Source organism: Camelus ferus, chromosome 9 (genome assembly GCF_009834535.1).
Source record: "Camelus ferus isolate YT-003-E chromosome 9, BCGSAC_Cfer_1.0, whole genome shotgun sequence".
Taxonomy (NCBI): domain Eukaryota; kingdom Metazoa; phylum Chordata; class Mammalia; order Artiodactyla; family Camelidae; genus Camelus; species Camelus ferus.
Genome location: NC_045704.1, coordinates 36,927,156 through 36,951,747, shown reverse-complemented (window position 1 = coordinate 36,951,747; position 24,592 = coordinate 36,927,156). Strand labels below are relative to the sequence as shown.

The window sequence follows — 24,592 nt, the reverse complement described above, 5'->3', positions numbered from 1 at the left end:
CGGTGAGGGATGAGAGGAAGATGCAAGGAGGGTGGGTGGGGTCAGAGGTGGGCGAGGGTGGAGGCCAGGAATGAGGTCCCAGCTCTGGTTGGATCTAGTAGTTAGACCAGTAGTTTGGAACCATTTTTGGGTCATGGCCTCCTTTGAGAATCAGATGGATGCTAAGGAAAGAATGCATGCACACACATACCAACCCACAAATTTTGCACAGTGTCAGGGGTTCCTTGAACTTAGAAAGCTCATCCAAGAGTTTAGGATTAAAAACCTCTGATCTAGACTAGTTCACGGGGACTTGTCAGAAAGAAATCCTAACGCTGCATTAAAAATTTGAGAATGTTTATGTCTTCTCATGTGATAGAGATTTAGGGAGGTTTGCAGGTTTGGGAATTAAATTCCAAAGCCCACTTATTCCATACATGCTCTATTTATTTTCCTCCAGCTTTTATTTTGAAAATTTTCAAGTCTACCAAAAGGTTGCAAGCTCATATCTTCAATCACATTCTCCAGTTGTCTACACTTCTCCCTAATCGCTTCCCCCTCCCCATGTCTGCTTGTGCTCTAAGAAACCCATGTTTTTCTGCATAACCATTTGAGAGTAAGTTGCAGATATTATGATACTTCATCCCTAAACACTTGGCATGTAACTCCTAAGAGAATCTCCTAACCACAATATAAACCACATACTCATAAAATTTAACATTGATACAATACTTTATGTAATGTACATCCTATATTCATACGTACTGGTTCCAATACGTAGTGTCTTTTTAGCTGTATTCTTTCTCCTTCCCTTCCTCCCTCCCTCTCTTCCTCCTTCCCTTCCTATCTTTTTCATCCAGGATCGAATCCAGAATTATACACTTCATCTAGTTATATCACTCAGGCTCCTTTAATCAAGGGCACTACTCTGGAGTTTTGTATTGTTTTCTCTTGTGACATTGATCTTTTTGAAGAGTCCAGGCTAGCTGTTTTGCAGAATGCTCCCCAGTTTGGATTTCTCTGATTAGATTCAAGTTAAGGTTTGGGGCAGATGTTGTACCCCTTCTTGGTGCATCACATCAGAGGGTCAGTTGGTCCCTTACTGATGATGTTAAGTTTGATTCATGATTAGAGTGATGACCTCCAGGTTCCCCTTTGTAATTAACATGTGCTCTGTAGGATAACACTGTATTCAATGAAAGCCTTGAGCAGTGGCAAATGCTGGGTGAGCCAGTGGCAAGCATCAAGACTCAGTCCTTGCTCTCCTGCTGTTTTTACAGTGGAGGAAACAGAGAACAAGTTAGGAAACAAATAATTACAAAATATGCAGTTTTCTGAAGAATGTGGGTGAGTGCTGAGATAGAAATTACCAATTCTAACACTTAAAGTGAACTTAAATATGAGACTTGAAAAGGAAGAAGGAGTCAGGTATAGGAAGATGGGAGTGGTGGGCATGGAGGTGCCTCTGGACAAGCTTGGAGGGTAGAAAGAACTGAAAGATGAGCATGTGGTGATTTCAAGGAAAGAAAAGTGATAGGAGAAAGGTCCTGGTCTGGTAATAATAATATCGAGCACTTAGACTCTGCTCGATACTGTTCTAAGTGTTTTACATGGTTTACCTTGTCTAAATTTTCCCCATAGCCCTTGAAGTAGATGCCTTTAGTAGTTTTATGCAGTAAAATCTACAGCACAGAGAGGTTAAGTTATTGGCCCAAGGTCACACAGCTTGTAAGTAGCAGAGCTGCAATTCAAACCTGGATTCATTTGCCTCCATAGTCTGTGCTCTTAACTGTATCAAGGGTCTCACCTAGAAAACAGAATGTGAAAAAGGATTGGAGTCAGAGCAGCCTGGACTAAGTGAGGAAGATCTGTCGATAAAAAATGTGGGATGGGAAAGCAAGACAAAAGAAAGGCCCAGAAGATCAAAGAGAGAAGAGTGTTCAGCGCTAGAAGGCAACATGATAAAATGAGCCAAAGTTTGGTTGGCTACCCCACCCTCAGTCCATGCTCAACCTCTAGCCTGTCCCTTCAGGCAGGACTCTCACAATTCTTTTCCTGCTCTCTGTCCTCCTAAACAAAACCAGGGCATTTACTGAGTCTCAGAGTATTTCCCCACAAATTGCTTATTAATTACAAAGGGGAAAACAGGAACTTTACATTCAGCAACTTGGCTGACTCCAGGTTAACCAAGTGAGGGAAGTGAACACACAGAAAGATCTTAGGGAAGGTTCTGGAAGGAAATTTGGGGGGAAATGTAAGAGAAGGGTTTTGTGAGGAAGGCTCTGGATGAAGAGAGAGGGGGAAGTCTTGAGGAGGTTGAGGAGTTTATGGGTAACAGTGCAGGCTCCATTTGGGGAAGCCGGTGTCTCTGGGAGGGATGGGGAAATCTTGAGTTGGGGGAGGTTCAGAGTGGTAAGAGCGAGACATTAGGGAGGGCTTGATGGGAACAGTTTGGGTGACAAAAGGGTCACAACAGGGTCAATATGGGAGGTCGGGATGGGTAAACTCTGGATGACAAGAGGGTAGAGAGCTTGGGGTAGGGGTCTCTAGGAGAGTGCTGAAAGGGTATAAGGGGTAAGGCTCGAGGACAGCAGCCTGGGTGGGGTAGGCCCTGCGTTGAACGTGTTTAGCCAGCCCCAGGATGGGAAGATTTGGAAGCCGGATTGGGGAAGCCGGGGAACCCGGGGCGGGGCCGGGCCGCCGGGCGGGTCCCCCAGCGCTGCAGGGGGCGCTGTGAGCCTGGTCAGCCCCGGGCCGGGCGGCGGCCGCTCCTAGTGAGCGCGCCCCCTTTTCCGGGTTTCCTACTCCTCCTCCTCCTCCTCCTCCTCCTTCTTCGCCGCCGCCGCCACCGCTGCCCCTTTCCCGGCCGGCGGCTGCCGCTGCTGGTGCCGCCACCACCGCCGCCGCCGCCGCCGCCGCCTCGGGACCGCGAGCCGAGCGGAGGCCGCCGCGGAGCGCGAGCGCCGCCCGCCCCGCCGCTCCGCCGGCCGCTCCAGGGCCGGGCCGGCTCGGCCGGCGCCCCCCGCGCCCCCAGCCCGTCCGCCCCCGCGGGCCCGGCCTGGCTCGGCCGCCCACCGCCGCGCTCCTCCTCCTACTTCGGCGGCCCCCTGCCCGCCGCCTCCTCCGCCCGCCGCCCCGCGCCCCACGCCGCGCCGCCGCCGCCGCCCTCTGCGCCCCGCGGCGCCCCCCGGTCCCGCCCGCCATGCCCGGCCCGGCCGCGGGCAGCAGGGCCCGGGTCTACGCCGAGGTGAACAGCCTGAGGAGCCGCGAGTACTGGGACTATGAGGCTCACGTCCCGAGCTGGGGGTAAAGCCGCCGCCGGCCCCTCTGACCCCAACCCCTGCCGCCCCCCGGCGCAAACCTCAGCGATCTGTCTCTCAGCCGGCCCCTCTGCTGGGCCCGCGCTTCCTTGGGTCTGGGGTTGGAAGCAGACCACCCCCTTACATGTTTTCGTCTCCCTCTCCCTTTTTCTTGCCTCTTCCTCCCCGCCGTGCGCACCCCCTTTCTCCCGCTTACCCCAGGGAATGCTATCTTACTGAGAAGTACAGTGGTCCAGGGACCAGAGCCTGGTGGAAGTGAGGGAGCAGCCTTTCCTTCTCACGCTTTTTAATTTATATTGGGGTGGGAAGTCAGCAGCTGTCCTCTTGAGCTATTAAAATTCTCTGCTTTTTTAGTTTCGTGAAATGAGGCTGGGTGGGAGGAAATTTTTTAAAGACGTCCAGATTCTCAAGGCAGGCGCAGTCTACCTTCCGGGTGTGAAATATAAGGCAGGTGCTGTGGGCAGAGGGGCACCCTTTGAGGATGGACGCTTTGCTCTCCCCCCTAGATTGGCTTAGAGCTGTACCTTTCCTACCTCATCTCCACCAAGTTGTGAGGGACTGATTACGTTAGGAGCTGTGTCCAGTGAAAGGAGCCAAGTTTATGTTGTGGCTTTCATTTAGGGAATGAGTTGTGGCGTGATGTTTAGACACTACCAAATGCCTGATTAATGGAGGCGGTTAGATGGGGGCATGTAATGGGCATAGGTTTGGTTAATTCCAAATCCTGGCATTTATCTGTCACTCTTGCCTTTCACAGTAATCAAGATGATTACCAACTGGTTCGAAAACTTGGTCGGGGAAAGTATAGTGAAGTATTTGAGGCCATTAACATCACCAACAATGAGAGAGTGGTTGTAAAAATTCTCAAGGTGAGTGTCTTATGAGTCGCATTGAAATTTCCTTTTCACAGGTCGGAAGGATATAAACTACTCCAGCCACATTCTAGAGTGAGCAGTACTAGGTCTCATTTTACTTATCTTCTGATGTCCCTCTACTCCCACCCTCTGTTTTCCTGTAATCTTTTGAGAAAATATGCAGACCTGTTTCAAATCTAAGCTTGAGAATTTGGGAACATTCTCGTTCTGAAATGTAATTATAGGCTCCCAAAGTGCCTATTCCAAAGGGGCTCCATTTGTTACAAAATAAATAGGTATTCAGAAGCAAGAAGAGCCTTTTCGTGAAGATCTCATCAATCCAAGGGCTTCTTGAGCACTGAGTTCGTTACTCTTGGTGCTCTAAGTTATTCCAGAAAGAGAGCTGGAAGAAATTGGAGCAGCTCTAAAGATAAGTTTGAAGCTTGAGTGGAGGGAAACACCTCAGTGGATTATCACTTTATTTTTCTCCTTTAGCGATAAACGTTTCAGGTGGGGTGGACGTGGTGAGCTGTTAGTGCCAGGAAGGTTCTTTGTTGCTTATCATCTAGTAAAAGTGAAATTGGGAGCGGTAGAGAGTACACTTATAATCACTAACATTATAATTGGAACAAAACCCTCTCAGTCTGGTTTAGCAGCCTAAGTTTGTTAAAGAGACAACTTCTGTCATCTCTTGGATGAAATGTGAAGATTTGGCTAAATTCTCTTTCAGGTAACTGATTTTGTAGCTTTAATAATGTATTATAGGGTGTACTAAAAAATAATTCTTAGAATCTGTGAAGGTTATTCATCATTACCAGATCACTTGTTGTGTGTGGCTGTCATTCAGTGAAATCTTGATAAGACCAAAGAGTTAATTAATTAATACAAACACTTTTAGGGGGTGAGGATATAATTCAGTGGTAGAGTGCATGCTTAGCATACATGAGGTCCTGGGTTCAATCCCTAGTACCTCCACAAAAAAATAAGTAAAGATTTTTTTTTTAATGTCTAAATATATACATACAAGCATTTTACATGTACAGGACTTCAGATGTGGCCATTTTGGAGAGGCTCTGTAAATAAGAATGTAGGATTGAAAAGTTTTAAGTAGAGTTACGGCAGCTGTGTCCCTGTTTAGAAAGAAGAGTCAGACTTAGACTGTCTGAAAATCACCTTTCAGAAAAGTGGTCTACTCTGTCTCTCAGTACCATCCTAGCTTAGTGATGGAGAAGCAGGATTGCAGTAGAGAGAAACAGGCAAGTTACTTGTGCTGCCAGAAACAGTAGGGGTGAGAAGTGAGGAACTGATACTGAAGATGTGGCGTTTGACTCCCCTCTTCCCTAAATATGAATTGCACCTACAAAGTCATATTTTTTTTCACGAGCATAAATATTTAATGTTCCTTTCAGAGAAGTCACCTGGGAAAGCTATACATTTTTTTCCTTTATACATTAGCATAAATGTTTTTTTAAAAAGCTGCTTAAAATCTCTCTAGGAAGTAAGCAAGACATAAATTGAAATTAGGAATATTCTTATTCCACTGCTGTGCATTCAGAAGAATGAATTTCTGACTAAATTCCAGAAAAATGTCTAAACTTTTGTGTGATGGTAGCATTTTAGAGTAAATGTACAACTTCCCATGGTGTCTTTTTTGAAAAGGAACAGCACTCAGATGTACGTGCAAGTAATAGTACATTGATTTAGGAAGACATCTTATTGCCCCTTAGTCATCCTTCTAGAGAACCTCATAACCTCAGTTGGATAGTTTTTCCCCTGCTCTAAAAATTCATGGGATATGTCTAGGGAATCCAATATGGAAGCTGAAGTTTATTTTTACCAACAAGAAACGTAGGCACAAAGAAACATATCTCACATCACTATGTTGAAATAACCTTTAGCCAGAACTCCCATTTCCTGTTTCTTCCTGTCTCTTGCTGCTCATTTTACCATTGGGTTGTATCTTAATGTTGAGCACAGAGGAAGTCCCAGTGTTCTGGAATAAGACTTGGGAGGCCCCTTTGATGCTCTAGTCCATGAAGTGTTGTTTCTTTTGTATCTCTTTGACACAAGTTCCTTTCAGACTATGGCCTGAACCACCTTCTTTCCACTGGTGAAAAACTATACTCACTTTTTGTTTTTCAAAGCCTTGTATCATTTCTATCCAGATTTTGTTCTGTCTGAAGGATGATGGGGTAAGAAAGTACTAACTGTATTTTTGGGGTTTTCCCATTGTTCTGACAGGCTGAATTAAAGTAGATTAAAAATACTGGATTTTTTTGTTTGTTTTAAAGATTAGGATCTTTATTCTAAGTTACATGTACCTATTCAGATGAGACAAAGTTATGACTACTGCCTACTATTGTGGTGTTTGGCCACAGGAAATTAGGTACTCAATAGAATGCCAGTTGCTCGTAATTTGGAGGAATCTAGAAAAAGCTTCCTCTTCATGTAGACCTACTGTACTTCAACTGCAGGAAGGAACTTACGTATTGATGTGCACGTTGTGACCAAGAGAGAGGGTATGTTCCTCGAGGACAGGAGCTGCCTATCTTTTTGGTCAGTAACATTTCCATCCAGTCCTTTTCCATATATGAGAATGGTTGGATGATGAATGACCATGGAGAAATTTTGTATCATTTAATTTACATCAGATTTCTAAATTTTTTTTGATCAAAACATATTAGGGCTGTTAAGAGGAACTTAGAAACTGGTGAGCAAAATGCTTCTGTCTATGCTGAAGTGAAATTCTGAGGCTGAAGTCTTAAACTTTACAATCAAATAAGGAGGTTATCTTTTTTGACAAATTGTTTTGAGGAGAAAGGGAGGAGGGCAGATGGTAAGGGTTACTGTAGTATGACAGGAAGCCATTTTTGTTCCTAAAGTTTCATCTTTTGATTCTGAAAAAATCAGTTTTTCAGTTCTTTTGTGGTAACTCTTAGGAAAATTACACAAAAATGAGAGCATTTGGCCATTTTGGGCAACTTCCAGCCCTTTGTGAGTACCACCTATATATGGATTTCGATTCTCCTTGGGATCCTTCGAATTAAACTGCTATTTCCTAAATAGAAGTTAAGAGCAATACCAGTTTTTAAAAATCAGATGTACAGGACTTTGGACCCATGCTGTGATGACTAGAAATCCTCATGAGGCTTCCTGTTGCTAGTATTATTTTATAAAGAGCTTGACTATCCATTTTTTCCCCCAGAAATTAATTCTCAAGCTTCAGAGAGTGGTAGTAATACAAGTTCATTTTTTCAGCATGTTTAGCCTACTTGTTTATAGATATTTTTTAAATTTTTTGCTGTCAGGAGGTAGTATTAAAAGAAGGATGAGATATCTGTTGATTATAGATCTTTTTAGTTACTTCATGATGAGCTGGTGGCTGTTATCTTATATCAAAATGATGTTTTCTCCATGCTGATACTGTGCTTTCTCCTTTATTTCTACTTTCTCAGGTGGAAGGTTTTTTACCCCTCCATTTACTTCATTAGGCAAGTGTAACAAGACATCTTCCTGAAGCAAGACATTAATGTTAATTCATCAGAATTTTTCATGATTTCTAGTTTCCACACGTCTCAAAGTATACAAATTTTTTTTAAAAGTATTATTAAACTATTACTGACTTCACTCATTTTAATTTTTTTTGGAGGGGGGAGGTAATTTGATTTATTGATTGGATGGAGGTACTGGGGATTGAACCCAGGACCTCATGCATGCTAGGCATGCACTCTGCCATTGAGCTATATACCTTCCTCCCTAAGTATCACTGACTTTAAAAGTAATACAGATTTTAAAAGTTGTGTGTGAACTAGTCAGTGCTGTTTCTAATATTGTGGTTGTGGGGTCAGAGATTAAGAGTGTGGTTAACCTGTGAAACAATCACAGAATAGGGGAACATAGAAATGATTAGAACCCAAACCTTTTTTTCACAAATAAACCAAGACCCAGGAGTGCCTGCAGTTTGCTCAGGGTCCCATGGCTGTGAGGGGAAACACTAGGTTCACAACCCTCTGTCCCTGTTTCGGGGTCTTGGTAGATGTGAAGGGCAAGGGTAGGACATTTACTGGATATTTGACTTCTTGCTGTACATCTTGCTGGAAAGATGGACGAACACTCAGCAGAAGTCAAATGAATTACTTTGTTTCTAATGATTTTTGGAGTTATTCTTCTGAAAGGAAATAACTTGATGTCAGTGGGTTGCTAGTTGAAGTGTGGAATAGATGAATACCCAGAGAGCTATGGAGACCCAGATTTGGGTTCTCTGGTTTGTATTCACAGCAGCATGTTTAATGCATAAGTGAAATGTTACTTTCCTTTCTTGGTCTGATACCACAAGAACCAGTGTTTTTGTACTTTTTTAACCCATACAGTTTCTCCAAGTCTCATCCTGATTACTTGTAAGGTTTAGGGGTTAACAGTTTTGTTCTTTTAATACATTAGAGTTTATTGGAGAGTGCACCATGTGTGAAAAGAATCTTTTGGTATATATAGAGTACCTATTTTCATGTGTAGAGCATGACTCCAAATAATTTTTAGAGCCTAATTTTAGGATCTGTCACCTCATAATCAGGGTGATATAGTGTAAGAAGTACTGCAAATGGAGGGCAGAATACTTGGATTCTAGAACCAGCTTCTTCATTTATACCCACTTGACTGTTTTGTTATCTGTAAAATGGGTATACCTTTCTTGTTTGACTCACAAGTTGTTGGGAAAATCAGATGAGATGCAGATAGATGAGTAGGTAGTTAGAGGATGGTGTTTGAGTAATCTACAAAGTTTTTTTCTTTTTCGAGTGTGAAGTAGACTGCCTGGATTCAGGTGTTAATTCCAACACTTAGGAGCTTTGTGACCTTGAGCAGTTACTTAAACTCTCTTCCTCAGTGTCCTCATGTAAAATTGCAGTAGTTAGTAGTACTCATCTCAGAGTACTATTAAATGTGCTTAAAGCGGTGCCTGGGACTTACAAAGCAGTAAAATATGGTTACAACAATATTTCATTTGTGCCAGGTGAATGATTTTAGAGGGCAGAACCAGTCATAGAAAGGACTATACCATCCTCTCAATGAGATTCAAAAGACCTGCTGTATATCTCGCTTTTTAAAATAAAAAACATTTTTTAAATCCTGAGAATAAACAGTTACCCTTAAGGAGTTGGTATTGTGGTTGGAAAGATGAGAGTTGAAAGATTAGGGGGAAAGTTGCTGTGAAGAAATTAACATTGCTCAGATAATATTTATATTTAGGTCAGTTGCAGTAGATTTTAGAGATGCTACCAAGGTAATGAAATAAAAGCTATCATCTAGACTGAGCTTTCTTTCTCCTATCATACATTCCTGACAACCATTGTTCATTGTAATTGTTTGTTACTGGTGATGAAATCAGTATCTTAGTCGGGCAGTTGTTGCTTTCGTGGTGGAATAAAAGTAATCCCATGTTTGAAAGTTCTGAGCTATAGTCCCACTTTCCTTGAATTTATCAGGTCGGTTGTGCTTGGAAAGACTTTAAGATGGGACTTTGCCTGTTAATATTTGCTGGGATTTATTGGGGTCATAATTCTTAAGCCTTTGGTAGACATTACTTTGCAAATTCAATCACAATTAAATGCTAGTAGTTGAAACCTTTCTCACATCTGGCTTTTTAAAAACCAGCTCTGAGTAAATAAATAGAACAGATTACTGACTTTATCAACTTTTTCCTTTCCAAGCAGCCCATCACTAAATTGTTCTTTTGTTTTAAAATGTTTTAAGTTGGTGAATGGGGAAAGAGAAAAAATACCTTACTCTTGAATTATTTTGAACAAGTTTCTCCTAAATAGCTGGGACTCTTCACTGTGGGCAGAAACCTGAAAAAAATGCTTTTTTTCTTTCTTTTCAGATCTCATGCACAGAAAATTTTAATGAGTGTTTTTTTCCCCATAAATATTGTCTCTAGGTGTGTGCCAAAATTCATTTATTATTGAAACTTATTTTAATACTTTAATTTCTTTTTTTAGCTTTTTACCATTTTATCTACTAGACTTTGTGTTTCTTTTTCCTTTTTTTGCTTTGTTAAACTGCTAAACTGATCCAGTTAGAATCAGGTAAATTCTCTGAACTGGAATAAATGAACCTTGGGTAGGAGAGAGGCTCTTTCTAATGTGCAGGGTGAAATAATGAGATTGTGATAGAAATGTATTCGCCACCTTCCTGGTGGTGAATGAGTGCAGACTCTGGGCTAGAGGGTCAAAGCATCCTTATTTCTGTAAAAATTCATGGTCTCTTTTCCTTTAAATGGCAAAGGTCCCTTATAAATCCTAACTTTTTCTCTTCAGTTACTATTTATAGAATTTAAATCATTGCTTTCACTTCCTGGGAGTTTATTGGTTTTTTAGCTTCTGGAGCATCTCTCAGGTTCAGCAGAGTAATCTTGAGGCTAAAGGAAGTTACCTGTAGCCTGGTTCCTATAGAGACTTGCTGCTCCTGCTTTGCAGAGGTGTGTCTTGAGCTGTGCCTTGAGCTGTGCATCACTTTCCTTTCTTACAGTCTCTTGGTCTTTTGTCAGTATATGAGGACTCCAGCTGCAGTATAACTCCATTGTGTGACTTCAGAATTACCGTGCTGTCCCCAGTCTCTGGTTCGAGAAGTTGTTGGACAGGTGACAATTCAGCAACAAAATATGCTTCACTTGCTCTCTAAGTTACCTTTAGACGTAATGAAAGATACGTTCATCTTAACTTAACTGGGTTGTCCAGGAACAGTGTGCCTGTCTGATCAGTTGCTGAATAGCAGGAGAACAAAGCAAGGCTTTATATGGGGCATTGTCATGAAAGCAACTTATTTAATGGTTTACCCCTGTGCTCACCCACTGTTAGAAGGAGAGGAGGGCTTTTGGTGAATATAGGCTGCTTCTGGCCGTGGTGTTTTTCTCCCTCTGTTACCAGTCCTAATCCCACAGATTTGTAGTTGCTTTCCAGTAGTGGATGAAAACTGGAATTTTCTTACATTGAATATACTGGTAGCATTAGTAAATTTTTAGATATAATACCCAGCTTTTGTTTTCCTTTTAACTTTTTCACAAAATTTCAGACTTACAGAAAAGGTGCAAAAATTCCCGTGTATGTTTCACTCAGATTTCTCAAGTATCAACATTTGTTTTTATCCTTCTCTCTCACACTGTCTCTTGTGTATACACACACACATAGATATGTATGTATATGCCTATATAACTATATTTTTTACATGTTTTAAGTGCTTGAGAGTAATTGCAGTCATCCCTGATTTCCTGTATTTTCTAAAATCAAGAACAATTTTTTTTACATAACTCACAGTGCCATGATCCAAAGTCAGAAATTAACATACAGTGCTGTTAGCTAATCTACAGCCCCCATTCTCATTTTTCAGTTGTCCTTACAGTGTTCTTTATCACAAAGGGAAACCTCAGATCATGCGGTACATTCAGTTTTCATATCTTTTTAATCTGGAGCAGTTGTTCAGTCTGTATGTTTCATGACATTGACATTTTTGAAGCTTATCGACTAAAATATTGTGATATGTCCTTCTCTGGCTGTTTTCTGATCAAGTTGTACTTTATTTTCAAGAGCTTTCTCTTCCCAAAGTACTGAGCTCTGTAATTATGAAAAAGGAAAATAAGGAGTAAAATTCCCAAGTGAAGATAGGGAAGAACCACAGTAGTGAGGTCTGTTCCGCTGAGAACCCTGACCAAGTGAAGTGGTCATGATTGTGGCAGCTGGCTTAAAAGAATGCAGCTAGATTCCAGAGCCTCAGTTGAGCACCTTGTTATAGGTGATGTAGGTGTTCTGTGTTTCATAATCTCTGTTTTGTTGTGTGTTCAAAGCTGTAGCTTGGTGACCAGCAAGAGATGATGGTTTCTCGAGCATATGCATGTGTTACGTCTCCCCTTCCCTCCCCACCAATGCACCATACACACAGACTTTTTTAATCTTGTTTCATGGCCAATCCATTGAACTCTTTTTGACTGTGCTAGTATAGCTAGTATAACACTGTGATGGAATACTCCTTTTCCTTAGTTACATTTCTCCCAAAGCCACACTTGGGAAGTAAAAGCACAGTGGCTGAGTGAGGCCGACAGAGTCAGACTGTGTAGATTTGAATCCTGCCTCCACTCTTTACTATTAGCTGTGCAATCTTGGGCAAATAGCTCAACTTGGCTGAGTCTTCATAGAAATTTTATGAGGATGAAATATGATTTATGACTAACTAAAAATTTGAAAATAATAAAGCTAGCATTTATTGATTGCTACTAAATGCCAGTCACTGTTTAAATACTTTATAAAATGTAATTGATTGTGATACTTACTTTTCTGGAACTACTTTTATTCTTCTGCAAATTCTTTAGCCCATTTAAGAGAAGAAATAATGTGTGCAAAGCTAGTGTTTCTCATTACGGTCTTCAGTTTTGCTATCAAGTAGGTTAAGAGGTTAGCAAGTAGCAGAGGTTTTTCAATCACTGCTGTATCAGAGATCAGTTTTCTCCTTTGCTGATCCATCATGTTTTTCTGTAGGAATGGGATCTGTTGGGAAGTTTTACTGGCTTTGTGCTGATTTCAGATTCTAGATGTTAAGGAAATGGGAGTGGTGACAGGAAATGGGAGCCAGCAGCTGGGAAACAAGTTTGTAACTTGATGTCAGTGAACTGGTCTTCCCTCCTAGAAGACAAAATTACATGCAACTCGTTGTAAGAGCAGGTGTCTCACCATTTTGTTTCAGTTTTTCTATTTGTGAGTGCGTGATAGACAGCTGTTCAGAGCTATAACAGTTTCCATTTGGCAGTTATCTAGTAAGCATTTTATTTTTAAAGTATGACATGGGTGTTCAAAAATTTTAAGTGCCCTAAATGTAACTACTTAAAGATCTGACACATAAGCTGTATGAGTCTGTGAATTATTTAACTTAATCTTAAAAGTTCTCATGGGCAGGCCCGTTTTTATCTCTCTTTTTTTTTTTCTCTCCTGATTTAGACATGCCCTTTAGCATAACACAGTGTGTGAGATAATGCAGTATCCATTTGATATAAACATGGTTTTAAAGTTTTATTTATTAACTTCAAAAGGAGTCTCACTTTTGATTACTTTTATGTATTTAAGCCAGTGAAGAAAAAGAAGATAAAACGAGAGGTTAAGATTCTGGAGAACCTTCGTGGTGGAACAAATATCATTAAGCTGATTGACACTGTGAAGGACCCTGTGGTAGGTGCCTGGTGGTTCTGAGAGTGAGTGAGTGAGTGAGTGTGTCACAGAATTTCAGAATATGAGAAACATCATTATAATCTACTGGGGATGATTGAGTTTGTCTTTACTACTGAATGGTTATGAAAACCAGAAAAAATCATAGCGGCCTAGTGATAAAATAGCCACCACCACTTTTTTGGAACCTAAAAGCACATGTAGAAAAAATTCCTGTCCCAGGTTTGTTACCTCATTATTTTGATATGGTCCGCAAACGTTTGCTGAATCTCTTTACGCCCCTGCTTCTTCCCCAATTTTGAAAGCTTATTACTGCCAATTAACATTATTTTACCTCACTAAGTAAGCCTGACATTTGAAAATCTGGGTTTACAGAAGGAAATATCAAGTGTTTCCATGTGGACCCTTGCCATAGAGAGCTGAACAGACCACAGCCCCACAGACCCCTTGAAAGGCTGTCTTGCTATTTCTCATAGTGGTCTTTAATTCAGCATTCATCTTTAGGACTCACATTGTATTTGCAGATGTAACTTAAATATTTTTGTTAAAATGCTTGATTTTTAGCCATTTTAAATGTGCTGTTAATTTTGTTTTCTCTCCCTGAGGGGAGGAACTTAACCTCACGTGTTTATGATTAGCTGAGGGTTTTTTGGTACCATGCTTATAGCACATCCCATCCCATTTCTGTTCTTCACCTGTTCTACCTCAGATATTTCTCTGTTCTCCCATGATAGCTTTTTGTTTAAGAAATAGGTTTTTGTTTGTATCTGCTAAAGACATCCTTGTAATGTAGTAGCTAACATACATTGAAACTGTGTGCTAGGCACTATTCTCAATGTTTAACTGTATCACATTGTTTAATCCTCACAACAATCAGGTGGGGTAGGTACCATCATTGTCCATCCTGTCACATTGTACAGATAAGAAAACTGAAGTCTGCAGAAGTTATTTGCCCAAGATTACACAGTATCATTGAACTGAAGAATAAGGAAAGTTTTTCCTTTGGGATCCTGACAAGATTGAGAAGGATGATTGTAATCTAGATTGTCTAGTTGGCATTAAAAATATATCCCAGCCTTATAAGCTCAGATTGATTTTACAGTGATGACTAACTCTGAACTATATAATATTTGAAAATGGCCTGCATTGTGAAGCAGTATGTAGTTTTATACCTGGAACATCTTCATTTTGCTTTTTTTTTTTTTTTAAGTTCCTAGAACTTAGTGATTCCTGTCTTACTATTTTGGTAATCCGTTATTTAAAGCATGTGTGTGTTTTACATGATATGTAATTCAAGTAAACTGAAGTGGATGGAAACCAACAGGGAACCTCTGTCCCATAACTTGTACGGGAACAGGCTTGCTCCCAGCCTGTAGACAGATCTGGTGGTCTTGATGAAGCCCTTTCAGTGTTGGGCTAGTGAGGAATCCCTGGACCAGGGCTGTTGCTTGTTCTGGCAAAGACCTGCATGCATGCATTGTAGCCTATTTCCTAGGTAACTTTCACCTGCTTCCTTGAGCAAAATTTTCCTAGCCATAAAGATTTCCAAGATGATTTTGTTACTTTCTATAACCTTTTAAGCCCCTGCTTTTCTCTCAATTTTGAAAGCTTATTCCACTGCCAATTAGCCTTATTTTACCTTACTTAAGTAAACCTGACATTTGAAAATCTGTATTTAAACAAGGAAATATTGAACATTTTGTTATTATTGCATTAAAGATCATAGTGCTTTCAAAATACTTGATTTTACATGAGTTTTTGAGGAATGCATCTTTGTAAAGTGAGACATTCTCTAATCGTCTCTAGCCAAGGCAAGGCAGTAATTTCACATTATAACTTAATAATAATCACAGATTTTTTTTTGATCCTGAAAAGACCTGTGATAAATTCCCAAGACCTCTGATAATTCTGTGAAATGCATCTGGCTTACTAAACCAAGATGAAAATGTATCACTCTTTCGTGGTTGGCAAACTGGAACACTGCAGAGTATAAATCTTCACATAATGTGCCAGGCACACTAACAAGTTGGTCAGAGGATATGTCTCTTTTAAAAAACAAAGCAAAACCTTTATTATGAAAAATTTCAACCATTTAAAAAAGTAAAATGAATAATACAATGAGTCTCCCTGCACACATCACCCAACTTGAGCTCAAGTTAATCAGCTTGTGGTCAGCGCTGTTCATCTGCACCCCACCCACTTCCCCACCGCCCACCATCCCCAGTTATTTTGAAGCAAGTTCCAAACAAAAAATTTCAGGAGGATACTTTCTTAATAGGCGTTCCCTGATGAGTGAATCTCTTTCATCTGAGTAGGGTTTGGGAATGGGCCAATATGATAGAAGCAAATTTGTTTATTTTTTGAATATTTATAAAGCATTGCTATTCTCTCTTGCAGTCAAAGACACCAGCTTTGGTATTTGAATATATCAATAATACAGATTTTAAGGTGCGTATGTACTTTTTCTTTGTGGCATGGGGTTAACGGGGAATGGGGATGTGGTAATAAGTACTGTTGATAGTCTAGAACACAAGGCGGGCAGGAAAGGTCATTGGTGAGAGCAGGAAGTAACAGATTGGATTCCTTACAGCATTAGTACAGGATGCAGAAAGCCGTTAGGTTCTTACATTTTTATCACCCTTTGCCTTGCTTACTCTGGGAATCGCTGCTGGTCTGGCTCTAAGTTAATGCGTCATCTATAGCACTCATGTTTTAGACAACATAGTTTTAGGTAGATGTTAACTCTACTTTTTATAGGAATCTTACATTCCTGATAGCAAATGGTAAATGGGTCCACAGCTTGTGTGAAAAAATGCAGTATAGTACATTGGATTCAAGCTGTCATCTAGATGATGTGTGTTGGTCAGGCACACTGTATACAAAGCAAATGATGCAGCATAACTGTGCTTTAGAAAAGCCCTATTTTGGGGTGTTTACATTTCTTATAATGCATGTTAATTTAGACTTTGAAGTGTTCTTCGAAAAGCATGGTCTTAAGCTGTTTTTTCATGAATATGTTTTTATTGTTCAAACACTGCAACCTTCTGATAAGGTTTTTGGGGCCAGACATACTGAACATGGTAGAGCATAATATGAAAACCAATATAAAAATAAATAGTCGTGTTGATTTTTATGGGCAGTTAGAGAACTTTTAGGTGATTATAATTCTCTATCAGTGAAAAAAAAGGCTTGTGGTTTTATTGTTATAGAAGGTATGGCAAAACCAACACAGCAGCTGAAAGACGCTGGTAACAGGAGTGATACTTTTGGGTGAAAATAAAAGAATCTTACTCTCACATTTACTTTTTATTAGGTAATCACTCTAAAATAAGGTTAGTGATAAGTAAGCAAAAGAGGATTGTATGACTTATAAAACAATAAGGAAGTTTTATATACAGTCATCCCTTGGTATCCACGGGGGATTAGGATACCCCCCAGGGATACCAAAATCTGAAGATGCTCAAGTCCCTTGTATAAAATGGCATGATATTTTCATATAACCTATGCATGTCCCATATGTTTTAAGTCATCTTTAGATTACTTATAATACCTAATACAATGTAAATGCTGTGTAAATAGTTGTAAATACAATGTAAATACTATGTAAATAGTTGCTGGAGCTTGGCAAATTCAATTTTCTGGATTTTTTTTTTCCCTGAATATTTTCTATCCGTGGCTGGTTGAATCCTTTAGATGTGGAGGGCCAGTTGTATAGCTTCTCCCATATGTAACAAATTTCCTTGTTGATGTGACTCCTTAAGGTGAAATCAATAGTGAATTCTAAAAGGTGGGATGTAAACTTTTCATTACCTAGCAGAGCAGTGCTTAGCTGCTAGACTACCGTGCTGATGCTTGTAGATGATTACGCTTCTGCTGTGCAAGATGTCCGTGGCTGGGAATGTGTGTGCATTTAAGAAGGCTTAGGGCTTTAATGAAACCAAACATTCTCTTAATGCAAAAGTTTAAAGCTGGTCTTAATGAGACTTCATAGTAAAATCCCTCAGTTTTCAATGCGTCTGCTTCCTTAATGAGTTTTTACCAATTATCTAGCCACACATGTAAAAATATTCACTTCAGCATTTTTGTATTTCTTAAATTGACAGCTGCTCTCTTGATTTAACAACATGCAGAAGATCAGTTTTTAATTCCTAGAGAAGTCTTCCTTCTTACAAAGGGGATGTTTTGATGTGGTACATTCTCTAGGAGCTTCCTTTAAAAGGGAAACTGATGCTTTTGGAGGCTTGCATATATGAAAACATCTTTATTCTATCCTTGCAATTAATATAATTACCATGGTATAGAATTCTAGGTTGTAATTAATAATTTCCTCAGAATTTTGAAGAGATTGTTCCACTACTACCACTGAAGCCATTCTGGTTTCATCTTGTGTGATCTGGTTTTTGTTTTTGGTTTTTCTTCTGAAAGCTTTTATGATTTTCTCTCCATTCTCAGTCTCTGAAATTTCACAGTGATGTGCTTTCGTATGGGTCGCTTTCATCTTTTGTCCTGGGGACTTACTGGGCTTTTTCAGTCTAGAAACCCATGTCCTTCCATTTGGAAAAATATTTTTAATGTTCTTTTATTTTCTTCTCTTTCTTTGTTCTCATTTTCTAGAACTCATTCAAAAGTTAGACTTCATATCTTAGAACTCTATTTTCTTCTCTGAATTTTTAAAGATAGTATCCTGTTCTTTTATGCTTTATGTAATATCTTCTATTTTCTCACTGAGAATATGTGGTCTTTTTCCCATTATGTTTTCTTCATTCCTTTTTCTCTTTTTCTTCTAAATTCCTTTTTTGGGGGGTGTTCTCTGTTTTTGCCTCTTACAGTTGTCTGAAATGTCATAGTTTTTATTAAATGTCTGCTCATACTTCAGAGTAATGAATTCAATGATTACTGATTGTCAGCTCCTATCTCGAGGATGCGAGTCTGGCTGCCAGCGTCTTAGTAACTTCTCAAGTTAAGGAGAGCTATGGGGAGTGTCATGTGGACTTTCACTTAATTCCCCCTTTTCAGTGTGGTGTTTTAAACTCATTTTCCTGTTTTCAGCTCAATCTCTGCCCTCTTTCGGGGATCCCTGGGGTCACTAATTCCTGAACCTTTCTGTAGTTCTTCAGTGTGAAGTGTTTGCTACTGGACCGCCTCTGTTGGCAGAATGTTAGCAGAATTCCCAGCTTTTGTGTGGTCTGCTAAGTCAACTGGACATCTGTTTTATAGCTTCAAAATTTGTTATTGCTTCCATTCTTTTAGTTATTGTGAGTTAATCCCCCCTTTTCCTCTTACTGTTATTTTAGAGGAGCTTTGGGAAGAAGCAGAGGTAGGATGGGTTTGTTCTGCCATGTTAAACTGGAGGTCCCTTTGACATGTTCAAGCCATGCCATTTTAGTAACTTAAAAGATCATTAAATATTAGGTAGCAGTTGTGTGCTTTGGAAGAACAGATCATGACAGAAAAATTATTTTCTTTTCCAGATGGTATAACAGGCCACAGGTGGGAAAATCAGTTGATTAAATGTCCAGTGTCCATTTTATTAGGAAAGTTTGTTTTTATTTTTTCTCATTTTACTGTTAAGTGTACTAATAGCTGGCTTTTAGATATCCAGAGGTTTGTCCATTTTTTTTAAATTTTTAATTTTATTTTTTATTGAGGGGGAGGTCATTAGGTCTATCTATTATTAGTTTTTTTTTTTTTTAAATGGAGGTACTGGGAATTGAACCCAGGACCTTGTGCATGCTAAGCATGTGCTCTATCACTTGAACTATACCTTCCCCCCATCCCTGGTTTAAATATCAGGGGTGAATCAACAGTGATACAGCCTGCAGCCCATTCTTTTCAGTATTTTTTATGAATACAATTGATAATAAATTTTGATCTTTGATTTCCTTTTATTGTAGAACCTTTCTGGTTTTGGTATCAGGCTTATACTAACTTCATAACATAAACTAGATAGCTTTTCCTTTCTGTTCTCTGAAAGTTTACATGAAATAGAAATTATCTAGGTAGGTGTCTTTTGGGGTGGGGAGAGGAGACTTTGGACTAAACTTTCCTTTTTAAAACATAATATTGGCTAAAGTTTTATCCCAGCTTTCTATCTCTTCCAAGTCTGTTTAGATAATATCTATTTCTAAAGTTGTCTACTTTTGATTATATTTTCATAAAGTTAATAGAATTCTCTTAGGACTTAAAAACATAATGCATCTGTAATTTATGCTTTCCTTTACGTTTGTAACATTACTTGTACCTTTGCTGTGTTTTCTCCCTCTTTTTAAAAAAATCAGCGTTGCTAGAATTCTCTTATTCATACCTTCAAAAGAACCAGCTTTTGGTTTTGTTGCTCAGATAGTTTTTGTTAGTTTTTCTATTTCATTCAGTTTCTGCTCCTATCTTAATTATTTTCTTCCATCTCTCCTTTCTTCCTTTTTTTTTTTTTAACTGGAGTTACTGGGGATTGAACCCAGGACCCTCGTGCATGGCAAGCATGTGCTTTTCCACTGAGCTGTATACCCTCTCCCCTTCCTTCTTTCTTCTTTCTTGAGTTTTCACTGTTTTTCCTACTAACTTCTCAAGTTGAAGTCAACTCACTTGATTTGTTTCTTTCTTTCTTGATCGGTAGTAAGTGTTACGTCTGTACAACCCCAGGAACCATTTTAGCTACATTCCATGATTATGGAACTCCTGTTTAGTTTTCAACCCACTGAATATTGGGAGGAATAGCACAGTTGATACCCTTAAATTACTCACCTAGGTTTACCAGTTGTTAATACTGTTTGCCACATTTGCAGTTATTTCTCTCTCCTCCACCCTCCCCTCTTTATCTCTGTCTCTATCTGTTGAAGTCATCATAAAGTAAGTTGTAGACATCATGATACTTCATTTTTAAATATGCTAGCACTGGAACTAGGTAGGATATTTTCTTAATATAACTTAACTTAATATAACATAACTACAATACTATTGGTATACTTAATTTAATATTTATACAATAATGCCATCTAATATACCATACAGAGTTTAAATTCAAAAGTTTCCCAGTAGTTATTATCCTAGGAATGGCCTTCATAGCTGTATGTTTGTGAATATATATCCAGGATCTACTTGGTTTTTTTTAAAAAATGATTCTTCTATTTTGTTGGTTCCTAATTTGATTGCACTGTGGCCAGAGAACATGATCTGTATGTATATAATGTTGATTATTTGGAACTTGTTGATGGTTGCTTTGTGACTTTGGTACATAGTCATATTTTTTATATTGTTAATTTAGTTCAGATCTTTTATGGCCTTGCTGATTTTTTTTCCTTGATACTTTATTTTATGATAGAGGTACTAGTTTGATCAATTTCTCCTTGAAATCAACAGTTAAGCTTCATATATGTCAAAGTGATAATAAAAGATACGTGGTGATACTTAGAACAAAAGACAAAGCCAATTTCTAAAAGTTGGGATGAATAGTTACAGAAAACTCTCAAACTCAAAATTATCCCAAGGAGGTTCAGATACTGTTTTGAGGTAGAAAGAGTTTTCGTTGAGACATGCTTCTCAGTTTTCTATGCCTTTGGAAGAGTATAAATAAAAATGAATATACAGTTTAAGTAAAATATATCATGTGGGCATTTTAAAGATTAATGAGACATCCCAAATGGGCCCCATCCTAAGAAGACGGTAGACCTATATTGATCTGTGGAAAATTTCATATCACTCCTAGAGGAGGCCTTGAACTCCTGATGTTTTGAGGTCTTGTTCATGTTGCTAGAGTTTGATGTGGAGAGGATGAGTTCACAGTCTCAAGTTTCCTTAATTGGGGGAACAAAATCTACTTTTATTATTATTGGTCACTGACATTATTTTGTCATCTTTGTAAGACATTTTCATGTGATTTGTAGTAACTTTGATGTACTTGATTAATGATTTGTTCTGCTTCCTTAAATTTCTAAAAATGTTTCCCTTGGTCTCATTCTGAATCTTGGGGTTATGTGTAAATAGTGGCAAAATGGGTGCCACCTTTCACTTTTACTTTATATCACACTTCCCCCACTTTGTCTTCTCCCTACACGGGGACCACTGGGGTTTATGGACATAGACCAAGCTGTGTATGTCAGGGAATGTGCAAGCTGTGTGTTCAGGGTGAAAGTTCGCTGTGTTGGTAATTCCCATATCTGGCTGGGAACCTTCTTAAAGTGAGAAGCCCTCCTGAATGACAGTCACTGGGGCTGGGGCCTTGCAGCCATTCCATTCTGCATGTTGGTTTTTGACCAAGTAGGCCCTGATTTTCTTGATCAAATTGTATTTTTTGCATTCTTCTCCCCAGACTTTCTGAGGTTAATAAAGGTCTCAGGAGATTTCCACCTTGGGTTCTTTGAATAGTTCTGGAGTATAACTGATTTCTAGGGAAATGCCAGTATATTTGAGGCTTTGGACCCAAACTAGGATTGGTGAATAGTTTCTTCCTCAGCACCTTTGTAGTCTTCCGGGAAGCATAGGCTTGTTTTGTTTTTGGTAAGTCACTTACTTTATGAAAATGTAAGTAAAACTAACTTCCTGGCAGCGTTTTGCCATTGGTTGGTTAATGATGTCCATGTACCTGACTAAGAATAATGGAGGAGAAGTGTAGTTCTTGTGAAATTTCCCTTTCTAATGTGTTGTTGACTCATTACTTCTGTTTCTTGGAAAGGTATCAATTTTGTTTCATTGACTGGTGAAGATCATCAAAGACAAATATTTGTTGACTGTCTTCTGTGTGCAAGCAGAGGATCACGCCACGTGTGGTGTAGGGTATATAAAACATAGGCTGTTCTGCTGTGTGAGGACTTAGAATATGGACTGGGTTGTACGGTGGGCCCTTGACATACTTGGGGGAGGGAAGGTTCAGAGATCTTGAATCACCAAATTGGTGACTGCCACCAGTCACATCACTCATTCCTCCCCATCATGCATATGCCACAATGTGCAAGGATGCTGGCATGGGACTCTTAGGATGTGGACGAGGTGAAGAAGCCCTTTGTTGTTTCCAGCGGAGTGAGAAATTATCTTGATAACTTCAGGTCACTGCCAGTACCTGAGTGAGAAATGTTAACTCTGGGCATGCTGCTGCTGTTGGCGTCCTGTGGGCTCCCCAGAGGACAGTAAACATCATGGGGGCTCAGAGAGGGAAGAGACCACTGTCAGCTCTGTAGAACCCTGATGGGATGGGATGCTAAGGGGGAGGGGCAGGTATTCTAGGTTTTGGAGAGGGAAGAATGGAAGTGGCACACACAGGTTTGTTTGGTCAGGGTGGGGATCTCCTGGGGGTTGCAGTGGAGAAGGAGCTACAGAGTTAGGGGAATCCGGACTGGATCCTGGCGAGGCCTGACTTCCAGGCCCCAGTGGTCAGATGTTACAGGTATAGTTGGTCTCCTACCCAGAGCTCCTGAAAAGTGAGAGTGAATGTCAGCCTGTCGCTTAGGTCTTTATAATGTATTAGGCCTAAAAGCTATAGTCAGCTAGGGTTTTTTGTATTACATAAAATTGATATTGGTTGGAGTAGCCAGAAATACTATGTTAGCAGTCCAAGGCAATTTTTATGCCTTACACTGTTCACATGGGTGCTTGGTATAGATACCACGTGATATGAGAGGAAAGCCTCCCACAGATAGAAATCCAAATAATTAAATAGCCCATATCTGTTTTTCGGAAATAAAATATTCTAGCCCTTTAGGGTTTAGAAAATGTCCTTTTCACTTTCATGGCCTGTTTATTGACTTGAGGTTCAACTTGGCCCAGTCTCTGGGAATGATCTCCTTAACTGTCAGAGGAAAAGCTGATTTGGCATCCAAAGAGATGGTATCTTCAGCCTGTGTCTCCATACAGGCTGTTCATGTGCTGGCTGAGAAGCCTTTCTTGCTGTTCAGAGCTGAGGGAGAACAAAACACTTGGGTGTTTAGCTGTTAGGTGATTGAGTCTCCTGAGCAGAAGTGGTGGCGTGTTTGCTGTTGGGCCTGAATGTGATTCTTTCCCAACCAGGGTCAGCCTCCAGTAGTGGAGCAGCTCAAGGCACCACCAGTGTACTGGAAAGTATGTTTTCATTCCCTGTAGTGCCCTTAGCTAGGCACTGCCTGAGATTCATGAAATCAGATCTTAGTAAATGGAATTTTGAGAAAGAGGCAAAGTCCTGGTGATAGAAAGTGTTAGGTTCTTGGCAAACCTGTTATTTTTCCTAAAAAAATTTTTTTGAACAGGTAATATCTTTACATAGATCTAAAATATAAAATAGTACGCAGTAAAAAGTCTCCTTATTCCTGTGTCCAACTGTCCATCCTCTAGACATATGTGCACAAAACCACTTTTCATTAATCTCTTACATCATTCTTCCAGATACAAACAAATATGCATGTAAAGTTTTAAGTTTCCCCTCCTTTTACACAGATTGTTTATGCTGTTTTGTGCACCTTGGAAAGATTCCCCACGTGGTTTGAGTCTTCCAGTAAAGAGAGAAACAAAATAAGTTTGATAAAGGTGTGCAAATTAATTTTATAGAAGGTACTATTTGACTGGTGGGGAAAGATTTGCTTGGAATTGATTATCAAAAATAATAGTATAGTTTCTGATAAGGGTTTGTGATAATTTAAATGAACCTGGATGTGTAAATTCTGCTGTCTCTCTTAGAAATTGGAATTTAAAAACTCCCATCGGATGGGTCTTTGGATTATCAATTATGAATACTTTCATTTGTATGTCAGTTTGGTCTTGAATCATTTTCAGTACCTGTATCTTTTCCTTCCCTACTTTCTTCCTTTTCTATATTTTCTTTTCTTTATTTTTTTAAACATCTCACCCCACCACTCCTTTTTTCCCCTCTACAACATTTTACTTCTTTAGTTCCCATCAGTTATTGCCTATGAGGTGTTCTTTTTTTCCAGCCTGCAGTTCGTTTTGGGAATGGAAGGTACAGATTTTTTTAGTCTCTTGCCATCTCCAAATGCTATAGCAGTTCATTTCCTTCATGTTTCACAAGCAGACTGTTTTGTCACTATTTTACCATGTGGGCTGATGAAATTTTTCAAGTTCCGCTGTCCACTCAGAAGTCAGTTATCTAAACCATGGTGCTGCAATGGGTTTAGTTTGTTTGAAGTGCGGTAAAAATACGAGGTCAGTTGGACAACTTGGACTTCATCTCCATAATAATGTAATTGTGGTGTTGAAATCATAGAGCATTACATGAGTTTTTGAAAGATCCATGTTGGTATAGATGTTTTTTTTTTCC

At 39.6% G+C, this 24,592-nt stretch overlaps 1 protein-coding gene across 5 annotated transcripts in view; it reads left to right on the top strand.

Moving 5' to 3' along the window:
- Positions 1 to 2,830: 2,830 nt before the first annotated feature.
- Positions 2,831 to 24,592, top strand: part of CSNK2A2 (casein kinase 2 alpha 2) — a 38,473-nt gene continuing 16,711 nt past the window's right edge. The window contains exons 1-4 of one of the 5 annotated variants that reach the window (XM_032486434.1): positions 2,831 to 3,285; positions 4,057 to 4,168; positions 13,258 to 13,359; positions 15,754 to 15,804. In XM_032486434.1, the coding sequence (XP_032342325.1) occupies positions 3,182 to 3,285; positions 4,057 to 4,168; positions 13,258 to 13,359; positions 15,754 to 15,804 (369 nt within the window). In that variant the 5' untranslated portion in view covers positions 2,831 to 3,181. The remainder of the gene's footprint in view (positions 3,286 to 4,056; positions 4,169 to 13,257; positions 13,360 to 15,753; positions 15,805 to 24,592) is intronic. The other 4 variants (XM_032486433.1, XM_006179750.2, XM_032486436.1 and 1 more) reach the window with 4 other exon arrangements.